This window comes from Pelmatolapia mariae, linkage group LG17 (genome assembly GCF_036321145.2).
Source record: "Pelmatolapia mariae isolate MD_Pm_ZW linkage group LG17, Pm_UMD_F_2, whole genome shotgun sequence".
NCBI lineage: Eukaryota > Metazoa > Chordata > Actinopteri > Cichliformes > Cichlidae > Pelmatolapia > Pelmatolapia mariae.
Window position 1 is genome coordinate 31,327,172 of NC_086242.1, and position 13,237 is coordinate 31,340,408.

The 13,237-nt window shown below is 41.8% G+C and overlaps 2 protein-coding genes across 3 annotated transcripts; both read right to left on the bottom strand.

Moving 5' to 3' along the window:
* Positions 1–43: 43 nt before the first annotated feature.
* Positions 44–5,719, bottom strand: kng1 (kininogen 1). 2 transcript variants are annotated; one of them, XM_063460204.1, is made up of 9 exons: positions 5,550–5,719; positions 5,238–5,334; positions 4,160–4,306; positions 3,776–3,892; positions 3,584–3,659; positions 2,082–2,251; positions 1,867–1,977; positions 1,693–1,791; positions 44–716 (listed from the first exon to the last, which is right to left on the bottom strand). In XM_063460204.1, the coding sequence occupies exons 2-9, from the start codon at positions 5,301–5,303 to the stop codon at positions 387–389; spliced, it is 1,116 nt and encodes a 371-aa protein (XP_063316274.1). In that variant the 5' UTR covers positions 5,304–5,334; positions 5,550–5,719; the 3' UTR covers positions 44–386. The 2 variants fall into 2 exon arrangements, with proteins under 2 accessions (XP_063316274.1, XP_063316273.1); XM_063460203.1 differs by having other exon boundaries at positions 5,238–5,337.
* A 2,608-nt stretch (positions 5,720–8,327) lies between these two features.
* LOC134647092 (E3 ubiquitin-protein ligase RNF14-like) lies at positions 8,328–13,201 on the bottom strand. Its single transcript, XM_063501245.1, has 7 exons — positions 12,704–13,201; positions 12,121–12,251; positions 11,064–11,999; positions 10,761–10,839; positions 10,406–10,597; positions 10,025–10,197; positions 8,328–9,918 (listed from the first exon to the last, which is right to left on the bottom strand). The coding sequence occupies exons 1-7, from the start codon at positions 12,855–12,857 to the stop codon at positions 9,799–9,801; spliced, it is 1,785 nt and encodes a 594-aa protein (XP_063357315.1). The 5' UTR covers positions 12,858–13,201; the 3' UTR covers positions 8,328–9,798.
* Between the last annotated feature and the right edge of the window lie 36 nt (positions 13,202–13,237).

The window sequence follows — 13,237 nt, forward strand, 5'->3', positions numbered from 1 at the left end:
TTTTATTTTAAGCTTCAATGTGTAAGCATTTTATATTCACACATAAACCAGCACACAAACTGCTCTATCCTTTGATGAACTCAACTCTTTGATTCCAAACAGACATCACTTTCTTGAGAGCTGTAAAATTAGAGTTCTGTCTTAATTTCAGTTTCTTTTCCTCTTTCCTCAGTTTTCTTAAGACTTACAAGACCTTAAAAAAATATTAACTGAACCCATCTGTTGTATCATTTGAAACCTGGCATCTTACAAGACGATCATCATCTCCCAAAACTCCCTGCAGCAACTAGAGAACTAGTCTGCAACAAAAACACAAAACAATCTGCTGGAAGAGCGCAACAAGTGGAAATTTTCTGTTATGAATCTGGCTCCCTTGAGGAAAGAAATTATGACAGCAGGTCTTTATCGATGAAGGTTCCCTCTGCTGGGGGCTGTGGAGAAGCCGCTTCTACGGTAGCCTTGGTAGGAGCTGCAGAGTGGTGAGGCTTCAAAGCTTTCCAGGGCTTGGATGGGCAGTGGAAGAGGTGGTCTTTCGCAGCTGCGTCACGCGAAACTGACGGTGTGGCAGATGTGGTGTCCTCCTCAGATGATTCTTCTTTGGTTTTAGCTGTGGTGGGGGGTTGTGAGGGTGAAGATGTAGCTGTGGCTTGGGGTTTTACTTCATACAGGAAGTGCCTGAGAGGAGACCAACCAGGAGGACGACGCCTGGTGAATGTCTGAAGAAAAAGCAAAGGATTTATAAGAAGATGGACTCGCTAATGGACCTTCCTGATCAGTGACCTCTGTGCAGAAGTCTCAAGCCATACCTCATTTGTTTATCATTTAATTCCAAGTATCCTAAATTTCTTGTAAATTGTCGAAATGCTCTTGAACTGCAAGTATTTCTCCAGGCTTTCTTAAGGTCAAATATTTACTTTGGACACTGGCTGCTTTTTCACTCATATTCAGTCCAGTCCTTCTACCTGATCATTTCAGAAAAATATTTTTTCATTTGTTAAGCCACTTCACACTAACCTAACATAAAAAGGGATGAGCGAGTGTTAACACATAACAAAGAACTTAGCAAAGAACCCATTTTAAATTCTATCCTGGCTTTAAAGACTGAGTTCTCAAAGTAAGAGCCACAAATCTTCACCATTTCCATCCACGAAACCAAGATGATTTTCTTCATTTATCCGTACTTTGCAATAATTTGGGATCAACTGTAATGTGACAAAAAATTCTGTTTTCTTTTTAAAAATTATTTATTTTCTGTACGTTGACAGTGATTTCTGCAGAGTGATTAAAACAGAGCGTCTAATACGACAACCGAATGAAACGAGAATTCTGAACCTGGTTAAACTTTTCCATTAAAGAAATGTGCTCACATTTCTTTTCATGCAAATTGGTGCGTTTCTTTTAGATGGATAACACTTAATTTTCATAATTAGAAAATGAATTTCCGATAACTTAGATGAAAGACTAAGATGGAATAATTTGAGGTGCACGAATTGGAAGGTTGGTGGTTAGATTCCCAGCCCTTCCAGTTCAAAATATCCCAAAGCAACCCAGATTGTAAGTCCGCTGGTACATCCAGTGGAGTGGGAGAGTGAATATTAGCCAGTGCAGTTACTATGTGAATGGTTTTCATTTATTTCCTGCATTCTTGTCTACTCGCTCATGTTTGATCATCCTGTGAAAAGAGGGACTTACAGTGTGTGGCAATGGACCCGGTGCACACTCTATGTGGGCCTGTGGTGGCTCAAGTCTCCAAGGTGCTACATCCACTGTAGAGTTGCAGTTGGCAAATTCCTGCAGATGCACAGAACACACAGTGAGAAGCACATCATCGTGGATGGGGTGATTTGTGCATTAGTTTTGGTTTACCAGATTCTTTTCATCTGGGATGCATATCTCCTTCAGGTCTGTGTGTTCAGCCTTGGAACAGATGGTCTTCTTCATGTCAAAAATCAGCTTGAATCTGAAGCCGGCAACCACCTACAGAAATACACGGAATGCGTAAAGACAAAAAAGGAAAGAAAAAGAGATCTTTCTAGCCTGTCCTCCCCATTTTCCCTTCACTTCCATGCCACCTGCTGTACCTGTCTGGTGGCGTGGCCAATATTGTGCAGACTGAACAGGTGAGTAGAGTCAGACATGGAGTTGTACTTGGAGATGGAGACAGAAAGGGGAACCTTAAGGTCCTCTGAGTCTTCAGTGATGAGCTCTGGGCAGCCCAAGCAAGTTGCTTTCTCGGGAACGATGTGCCCTTCTACAGTGGAGAAAAATCAGAGTCATGGAAAAGCATAAGCTCATATTCCAATAACTGCTCAAGGTTCAGGCAAACAGAGTTGGTTAAAGCTTTTCAAAAAGTGTCTAATGTTATTTATTTATGATGTTTTTAATCTAGTTAATTATTTAAAGAAAGCCCCGGATTCAGGCTCCCTCTGGATGTGTTTAGATCAACACGACATGATCTCAGTGTGTATGATGGAACACAAAACAGTCCCAAATAGTCTGTAATACAAACAGGCCAGTGAGAGAAAATATACTTTTTGTTTGTTTTTGGAATCTGGCGGTCATGGTGCATTCGGAGGAAAGCAAAGCCTCTAGAAAGCAACCCAGCTGCCTAATGGTTAAGACACCAGTGGGTATCTCCTAAAACCCAGTCCTGAGATCCCTTCCCAGGTGCTTTATCCCCCATACACACCTTGACACATGTGACCTTATACTTCACATAATGGTGGGTGGGGCAGTGCCTCACAAAGGATCTGTGACAGAAATGACCGCATGCCTTGATTCACACCTCGGTTCATATGACCTTCATTGACTCACATCAGCACCAGGTGGGTCAACAATGATTAGGACCACCTCCAAGGAGACACTCCCACCAGGGGTTAAATACCAGGGACTGTCCTTGGGTGATTAAACTGAAGAAGAACTGAATCAAAAAGAAGTCCACCAGCCTTCATTTCAAGCCCTTCTCATTTATCATTAAAAACTAGTAAATGTGCTGATGCCACCTATTTATTTAACCTAGCTTACTTTATTTCTTTACAGCCAAATCGCACATGAAACAATCAAATGCTACTTTAATGTACAAATACAGTTTGCAAGCTGAGCCTTAAAAACCTGCAAAATATCCTGTGAGTGGGACAGAGAAACACAGGATCGATATACCGAACGCCTATATTTGACTGATTAAAGTCTAGACTGCGTCACTGCCTTTTATGGTGTTATAAGTTAATATTGTGCTTGCAGATAGTGTTGGTATGTTACCCAATCAGCCCCCTTCTGTTTCCCCAGCAGCCCGCCAGTGCCCATTTCCCTCAGTGACTCACTGTTAGGTGGCTGTACTCTGGTAAACACATTCATGGTGTAAGAATTGTGGATATTTTTGGTTTCGATAATGATTTAAGTTCCTTATGTGGGAATTTTGTCTCTAAAAGCAACTGGTTTTGTGTTAAAATGAGGTCCCAGTCAGAATGGATTCAATAGACCATGTTCTGCAGCAAGACAACAAAAAAACCCAAAGAAAAAAATAAGCTTTGAAAGGACTGTTAAAAACTTTAATCTGATGCTGAGGTTATCCACCCTCACTCACCAATCTGGCAGTCCACCTGCTTTGTCTCAGCCTCTGTCTCTGACATGAGGACCGTGGCGTTGCAAGAAATCGGCCCCTGGAGGGACACGACAGACCGTGTGATGGCTTTGTTTTTACTAAAGCATTTAACAAGAACTTTAATATTTTCATACCACGAGTTGTTAAATGGGAGGAGGAGCTGATTATTGTTACCTTGCTTCCAGACTGCAAATAGTCACAGTCTGTCCAGGGTTTGCTGCTGTCAGCTGTGCACTCGCTCTTCCAGGTAGTGAACTTCAGTGAGTACACTGAGTCTGAGCCATTCTCTGACTGGACACACACACACACAAATATATGTAATCAGTGTGCACCAGAAGTCAAAGTGTCACAGCATGTTTTCTTTGAATTTCTTGGTAATCGTCCCAGAGCATTGAATCCTCTTGTTTTTTAGCTTTGTAAGGAAAAACAGCCACAAGCTCAGTTTTAGTTGAATCCAACAAACTTGATTCCCACTTATGTAACTTATGTAACAAAAAAGCTCATAAAATCTCACAGTATTGTTCTTCATGGTAACACATGTGTCTGCAGTCACTGTACCTTGCTGGCTTTCAGTATCTGAAAGAGGGCCAGCTTATGGCCGGTGCTCAGCCTCTCGTTGAATTTGTCCACAGCGCTGTGGACAGCCTTCTCCACAGACGGGTCATCACAAAAGATCAGGACACCAGACTGGACCTCCGCTGCCTCCTGGATGAAAAGAAGGAAGATGATGCACAGAATGTTTCTTTTAGAATAAATCTCAAATACCAATAGGCTCATTTCTTTTAAAATTGACAACAATTCAGTGTTTACCAAAAGTGCTGTGATTTGTCTGATTTATTTTTAGCTTCTTTTTTTCTGTTTCTACGTTTTTCTGCAATTTACTCAGAAGTAAATAAGGCTGTAAAACTTCATGTGTTCAGCTTTCAAAAACTTTGAGGTGACTTACTTTCCTTATTTGCGTATATTTGCAAGTTATCCTTTAACTAATACTCTGCATGCAGGACTTTTCAGGTCAATACCCCGATATCAGAAAACAGCAGTGCGCTTAAAAAGGTGCTGCACCACATCTGAAAGGCTTCTAAATTGTGGCATTGCGCTGCAGCTTGTGCTAAAGTAAAAGATGTGAATGTCTCTTCATCCTCAGATTATCTGCAAAATTAAATTGCGTCATTTCAAAGGGTCACAAGGACTGAAATAAAGTACAATACAAACAAGGCAAAGTCAGTGACCCTGCAGGTTTGTACTGTAGTGGATTTGCACTCCAGGATCGGAATAAGGGAGTAAGAGTTGATCGTTATTTGATTTTTGTGGTTTTAAGACATCCTACTTATGAACTGAGTGTCCAGATTACCAAACTAGTAAGGGAATCTACCAGAAACTATAAAAATATGAAGCACATATCCTCCAATTCCCAAAGGAAGTGACACTCTTGCTTTGACATGAGGCATTCGACAAACTTAGCAGTTCTGTTTTTAATACTTTTAGCTTATATTTATTAAAAGTACTTAAAGATTTTAATGTCGTGTGGTGTTTAAAAATATCCTCTTTTATTTGACAAAATGATCTGATCACCCCCGAGCAGCCTTATTCATATATTCTAGGTTTAAGAGCCGGAAATCTGGTGTTCCCTCCTTACCTGCCCAAAAACTGAGCACAGCAGGCCCAGCAGGCCCAGCACACACAGCCCCACTCCACTCCTCATCTTCAGATCCTGCTGGATGTTTGACTCTGTTCTGCTATGAGACACAGAAGAGACAAATATAACACACCACCAAACACTGTAAGCCTCAGGTAACCACAGCGAGGCTGAAATGACCTCCAAATAACCTCCGAACACTGATAACTTTCACCGGATCAATCTAAAAATGCACCATTGGTAGATGAGAAATGCAGTCCTGTGCACAATTTGCTCACTTCAAATTATTTGCTATAAAAAATGTCCTCTTACAGTTTCTGAAATTGTAGGCCTGCTGTCGATCCCGCTGAGCTCGTAGAGGAAAAATTCCACTCCTCTCCACACTGGGATGGACGGCTGAGTGAAGTTCTCCTGAAACTGTGGGTGGGAATCTTCAGAAAGACATTGACACACACATGGACACATGCACAGGGGACAGGAGGGCACAGCGGACAGGAGGGACACACACACACACACACACACACACACACACACACACACACACACACGCACGCACACACACACACACACACACAGAATAATGCTCAGAAAGCTCAGTCAGTAAAAGGAAAGTAAATGTTTGCTCATTTGTTTGCCCTCCTACCTATCGAGCAAATGTAACAGTCACTGTCTGAGAGATAAAGGCAGAAAGAAAACTGATGATATAACTCCTCACATTAGGCTTAGTGACTGTGACATTGCAACCATTAACACACATTAAGCCACATAAAGTAGAAGGGACTGGCACTGACTGTGGGGAGATGGAAATTTTAGTGTTTAGGGACCCCTTTGTGTGCGGTCAGTACTTTGTGAGTGTGTGTGTGTTGTGTGTGTTTTTAACTGGTACTTTGCCCCCGTCGACCTTTATCCTCAGCCGCACCGATTTCCCCACTGCTCATCTGTGAAACAGGCTGAGATGTGTGCACTCTGTATCCTACAGTCAGTGTTTCATTTCTCTTTGGGAGATTTGCAGGGGCATAATAAGTTCACCAAGTGCATTAAGAATCAGCTTACCTGACGACAGATGACAGCATCCGAGAGTTCATGTCCTCTCTCCGGCTGCTCATCTGCTCTGCATGAACCACTCATGTAAGGATACCAAGTAACATATTATAGTGTCACAGATTTTAAAGACTGCTAAAAACATGGAAATTAATTAATAGTGTAAAAGTGTACAGCAGATTTATAAGAGCGCAAACCTGCCCTCTTGTGGTTATGAGTCAAAATTGCAGCTGCACGCATCCTGGAGACAGAATATCAAAGTACTTAGAAAATAGCCTGACCACAAGGTGTCTTAGCTTAGTAGCCACATAAAATCAGGGGGAAATACTACATAGACTGTACATTAAAGATGACACATGGTTGAGGCCCTCTGTCTGTGGACTTTGCAAGACACGCACACACCTGCTAATTAGTGCTAAGCTATAACAGCTATTAGAACTGAAAATGATGCTTCTTGGATGGTCTGTGCCATCATGTGATGGGTTTAGTAGACTGGCCTAATCACCATAAGCAAGGCCTACCAAATAATTGGCAACACATCCCTGTGTTTGTGCATCTGTCAATTAAAGTGACCAGATCTTAGAAAATACATCACTTAAAAAAATGAAACAAGCATTAACAGCTGAGTTATAAATAAATTAAGCAGATATCCAGCTGTCTTACAAATAAAAGACTGGCTACAGAGAGTAACATTTTTTGTAAATGTTAAGTTTGTTTGTTTTGCTTTGGGGTTTTGTTTTTTTTAAGTTGGACATTTTTAATGTCAGTGTCTGTGAGGACCAGTGTTGGTCAAGTTACTTGAAAAAAGTAATCAGTAACTAATTACTGATTACTTCCCCCAAAAAGTAATCCCGTTACTTTACTGATTACTTATTTTCAAAAGTAATTAATTACTTAGTTACTTAGTTACTTTTTAAAAACACGATTTACAACCTGAATATGTAACAAAGTGATAGATCTTTCAGCCCACTTATACTTTTTCTGCATAATCCATCATACAAAATGTAATCAAATGGAAAAGTCTCTTTTTAAAACTTCTTTTATTAGTTTTAATCTTTTAACTTTATGCATCAAGCAAAAATTTAATTATATGCAACATTCTCTGACTGGAAGAAATTTGCCCTGGTGCAGGTGTGCTGCAGCGGTCAGTTGAAGAATCCGCGAGTTTCTCTGTGAATTTCCCATTACGTCGTAGCGCACTGGGTGCTTGCTTGGAAGTTTAGGGGTTTTTTTCACTATAAAAAGAAGTTTTCTTCCCACGCAGTGAGCAGCGGACACTAATGTTTTTGTCACTTTTTATGGAATCAAACTTAAAGTAAGGTCAATACTTCCACGCTTTAAACGCTGCACGGCCATACTCTCTCCCGCACTCAATATATTATCCATTGTTGATCTGCACACAGCTGTTGCCACGAACGTCGCACTCGCTTACGTCATTGTGAGCCATGAGACATTCTCGCAAAAAAATCACGGTTTTAGTAACGCAGTAACGCAGCGTTCTTACGGGAAAGTAACGGTAATCTATTACCGTTTTTGCAAGAGTAATCCCTTACTTTACTCGTTACTTGAAAAAAGTAATCGGATTACAGTAACGCATTACAAGGCCCATCTCTGGTGAGGACTGACTCGCTTTTGGGACCAGCCTCAAGTGATCATTAGAGGAACTGCAGTTTTTGCCTTTTCATAGGTTACCACCTGGTCCACTGTTGCGATCTACTTTCTAAAGGTCACCCTGAAACACTTATGAAATTAAATATCTGGTTTGTTTAATTGTGAATGTGTTTGTGAAATACACAATCAAGTGATTGTGTATTTCACATTTTAGGTACCAAGCAAAGCAAATCTGTGCAAGCCTTGAGAGCAAAGTAAAAAATCTGTGTTTTTGACTTGAGAACCAGTATAAAGGAAAGGTTTTGCCAACAAAACCTGCCAACACCTTTAGAAAATGCATTGCAGGTGTTTTCTTCAGTCAAATCTTGCAGTGAAAACCTATAAAAAATATATTAAGTATAGCCAAGAAGTCAGTTTGACGGTTATCACTACCATTATCAGTTGCTTTAGTTTTCTGTGAATTCATGCTTCTTTATCTAAGATTTCCTTCCAATACACACTGTATGTGTCAGTATAAATTTTCTAGAAATTTCAAACTGATTTCCAATTTACTCAGTTTTATTTATGTGGTGCCAAACCCCTGCAACAGTCACTTCAAAGTATATTATACCATAAGTTAAAGATCCTACAGAGAATATCCCAACAATCAGATGAACGCCCATGAGCATGCACTTGGCAACAGTGGGAAGGAAGAACTCCCTTTTGACAGGAAGAATCCTCCAGCAGAACCAAGTTCGGAAGAATAAGTCATCTGCTGTGACCAGTTGGGGTTGAGGGGGAGGTGATGGAGCCATGTTTCAAGGTGTTCTAACTAAAGGATGAGCCTGCATTTTTGGAGCTACAGTGGTTCCAGTCTGGAGAGTTAGTAAATGTGTCTTTTTTTAATGAAGCATGTATTTTGTTTGTGCTAGCAGGAAAAATAAAGGTGTAACTGATACAATTAAAAACTATTCTTGCATTGTGCAGTCTCCTTCAGTGGGTTATAAAGGCAAACTGCTGTTTAGACATTTATGAGGAAGTGATGAGGAAGTAGGATTTTTCCTGGACAGACAGGAAAATCAAACATGCTGGCATCTTTGTTCCACTGTCATCACAGGGCAGCGGAGGAAGGGGAAAGAAGCCAAATGTTCAGGATCTACCTGTAGGCTGCTGCTGGAATTGAAATGAAACATGCACGTCAAGGTCAGAAGCTTTACCTGTAGTTGTTGCAGCTGCATATATCTGTGGCAGTGTGAACCTGTCTTTTCCCTCAGAGTTCAAACGTTACAGTGATAATGACTGCACAGAGCATTTTTGTGCCATAGCAGTACTTAACAGCAGCACACATCTAAAAGCAGAGGAATTCATCAGTTTGGGAAATACTTGCTCAGTTAATTTGGTTCATCAGTAGAAAAAGAAACTTGTGTTTTTGAACTGCTGGTTTAAAAAAACAGGGTTCTGGAAAATGTGTCTGTTTTCTGACCACATACTTTGTCCATTAACTGAAAGAATAACTGATCAGTATGTTGACAGTAAAGGCCACAAATTATAATGAGTTAGAACATACACCTTTGGTATAAATGCTTCATTGCGGCCTAAGGCAAATAAAACAGCCAAAGAGGGCAATCTCTGTGTTTTCTAAGGAACCAAAAGTTTGGTTTTTGTGCCTGTTTTTAGTGCCCCCTGCTGACTATGAGACAGTATGACATACGGTATCATTTGGGAATGACTTTTAAGGCAAGAGTAGAAACCCGTGGTAACAGGATGTAAAATATCAATTTTTCCATTTTCTGACAAAGAAAAACATTTTAAAATAACTGCTGTCTTGTGTGCTTTTATACAGGTTTTCTTTAAAGATGTAGACAGTAAATATTTAAAAATGCAAAAAAAAAAACAACATTCAAGTAGCTGATAGCAGGGGAGGTTAGAATTAGGAAGAACATTGACCCCCATAAAAGTGTTCGGTTTCTGGAGTCAGTCTGGTGAGGCAGTTCCAGCAGAAAATCTTCTTACAGCGAGTGCACATCATCCGGTCACACCCTCCATCCTTCTGTAACGTAAAGCACAACACACATATGAGCAAATTCAATCAGAAACTCTCTCTGAACTGCTCTGTGCTCTCAAGTTTGTACGAATGTGCTCAGGTGAGTGCAAACCTCTATTCTAGTGAAGCATTCAGGACAACTCTTGCTATTGTTGGCAATCCAGTTGTCACTTAGGCTTTTTTCCATAATGGACACCAGTAAATTGCGGCCATATCTGTTTTCCAGCAGGCGCTTCCTCTCCCTGCTGCCACTGACATAGTCCTCCCAGAGAGCCTTCATCCCCTCTAAGAGACACATACAGGACACCAGCATATACATTTAGACTAAACACACATCTGCATCGACTCAAAGCAATCATCCAGTTACCTCCTGTACTCTCAAACCACCTATCTCATTTGTGAAGCAGTTTTATATTTACTGTGACTGGATGTTGTCATTTTCATTATTCTTTGAAACTTTTTTCTTGTGGTCACACAGCATATATCTGTGTACCTTGTGACTGTGGCAGGTCTATTATATATCTTTCAGCATATTTTTTCTTGGTCTCACACTTCCCCGTTCCATGGTAGGTTTTTCTGCATATGACGCAGAAGGCAAAGCCGCACTCAGAGCAAAGCGCTGCCTTGCTGGACTTCTCCAAAATCACAGCAGAGCCACAGGATGTTCGAGGACAGTACGTCACATCTGCGAGACAAAAAGATGCCAAAAGAAATGAGATATTTATGAAAAAGAGCTAAAGATGTTCTTTTTACCAGGTCTAACCCAGAAATGTAAAAAATAGATTCTGATCAGTCTATGAAAGCCTTCATCACACAATCAGTATAACAGCAACAGAAAGAAAACAGACCAGACATGCTGTCCAGAGTCTTCTGCAGCAGGAGACGGTCATAGCGGTCAAACAGCTTCTCCCCTACCAGACTCTGCACCTACAAACACAACAGAGACGAAAGAGCAAAGACACAAAGTGAGGCCGAGGTCAGCTGATCAAAATTCAAACACAGAGGTTTCATTTGACAAGAAAGGCCAGTCATCAGTCCTCCTCGTCTCCTCTGTCCTTGATCCTTCTGCCTGTAGCTCTTTTTAACAGCTTTTAAAATGTGTTGCGTTATTAGATAAATTTGGCAGGTTGAAGACTGCGTGTAGCTTCTACCTGTGCAGGTGTAGGGGCACCAGCGCAGTCTGCCTGAGGACAGGTGACACCCTGGACGTTCCCCTCTGTGATCTGAACCGTACAGAACTCGCAGAGACAGGCCCGGCAGAAGACGTGGCCACACGGTGACAGCTTCACGCACTCGGACCCAAGTCGGCCCATAAAACAAACCCCGCAGTCAAAGACGGTGGTGGCAAACACTTTGTGTTTCTGGGCCGCATCACAGATCAAAATGTGGGACAGCAGAGTCTGTGATGGAGTTAAAAAGAGACCAGAGAGGGTTTGCTCTTCACTCTGAGGAGAATCTGTGGGGTGGACCGGCAGAGAAGCAGCTCCAAGTTCACTTGGCTCTAACGTGCCTGAGGAGGTAGAGGGAAGCAGCGATGAGAGAGAAGCATCTCCTTCATTTAAGAAATCTTCCCGGCCACTTTGATGATGCTTGGATTTCTCTGCAGATGAAGAAAGATCATCCTGGGGATCAACCTTAAACTCTGAGGCTTGGAGGATTGTCACATCTGGAGTGTGTGTGGTTTGGTTTTGGAGTGCAGGCTCTGGAGAAAGAGCTCTTTGATAATCTGAAGTTACATCACTCTGGCTCGTGTGAGAGTTCAAATCATTCTGGTCATGCTTGCAGGAGTCTAAAGCCGAAGCTCCCTGAGAGTCTGTGCGGCTCCCGTCTGAAGGATTCTCCTGAATTTCCGAGGATGGTGCAGAGAACTCTGCCTCTGAATTGTTCTTTGGTTCTGAGAGTTCAGCATCGTGTTGGTCCTGGTTATAATGCAGGGTGCTGCGTTCATCAGGAGGAAGATCCAGCTTACTGTGGATGTTCAGGAACCTCAGAGCGTCTTCTCTGAGAAACTGCACCCAGGAGAAGAGCACCACAGCGCCCCCAGTGGCCTCATAGAGATCCGCGAGATGGGCGCGCAGTGCAGCCAACTGTGGAGGGAGAGGGAAAATATATTGTTGTCATCTTTACTGAGCATCTACAATGTCCTGTGAACCTCTCACACACTGGCAGGCTGAACATGTGACCAACAATTATTTGACTGCTGATTACCTGTGTGTGAGTCAGCCAGCTGCAGGTGAGGCTGAAGGAGGGAGGGGAGGAGGAGGGGTAGTCCTCAGGAAGTCCAAAGTTCAAAAGCAGCGGTGGAAGGAAGGAAATATCATACTGACGCAGACTTTCACCTTAGAAAGAAAAATACGAGATCATCAGATGAACTATTCTCTTTCTGTAATGTTTGTTTATTTGTTTTTAAATTATTTGGGTGTATTCAATAGAAAATATTTGATATATTCTGTCACATGAGCTCAAATAGCAAAAGCTATAAATGATGCTTGATGACATTAAGCTGTTCAAAGATCTAGATAGATTTAATTCATACATCATACATTCCATGTACTGCCAACTAAAAACATGCTCATTACATTGTTACGGGCTAGCCTAATGTAGAACAAGTTTTTAGCTTATTTTACATCATTGGCTACATAAAACCCATTTTTATCTTAAGTAGATGATTAGGGCTGTACCAGTAAAGGTAGTGCCTAATATTCCAAACCAACATTTTCCAAAAACATCCAGATTGGACCTTTACGGTCCAACAGTCGCGTGTTTGACAACCCCGGCGCCTCTGATTTACCCTCTCTGAGAGCCACGCTGAAGCCGACAGGAAGCTCGACACATACTCGGATTTCTCCGGCAGACTTCGACTCGTCCCAAACAAACTCGTCCGCATCAAAGATACTCTGGAGAGCGAGCAGCTCGTCTTCCTGCTCCTCCAAGTCCTCAGTCATCCCTCCACTTCCTCCTCGGTCTGGTTTTGTGAGAAGCCTTCCTTCTCTGAATATGTTTTCCTGCTTCTTGCTGAGGCTGAGGTGACTCTGGGTTACACCAGCCTGTTCCTGGTCCTTGTTTGTCCGTCCCTCTGACTCATCAGCGTATGATGTAAGAAACAAAGTACAGGCAGCAACCTCAGCCTACTGTAGACCTGCTGCTAATGCAAACCAGTCTAACAGGCCAATCAGCAAGTTTTTTGTTTGTTTTTTTAGTACTAATACTCCTTAATAGTCCATTTTGCACTTTTATTTGCAATCCAGGTCTCTAAGAACCCAACAATACAGTACACTATTAAACTCCTCTCTCCTTTACTTTAAGTTACTGGAACACATTACAG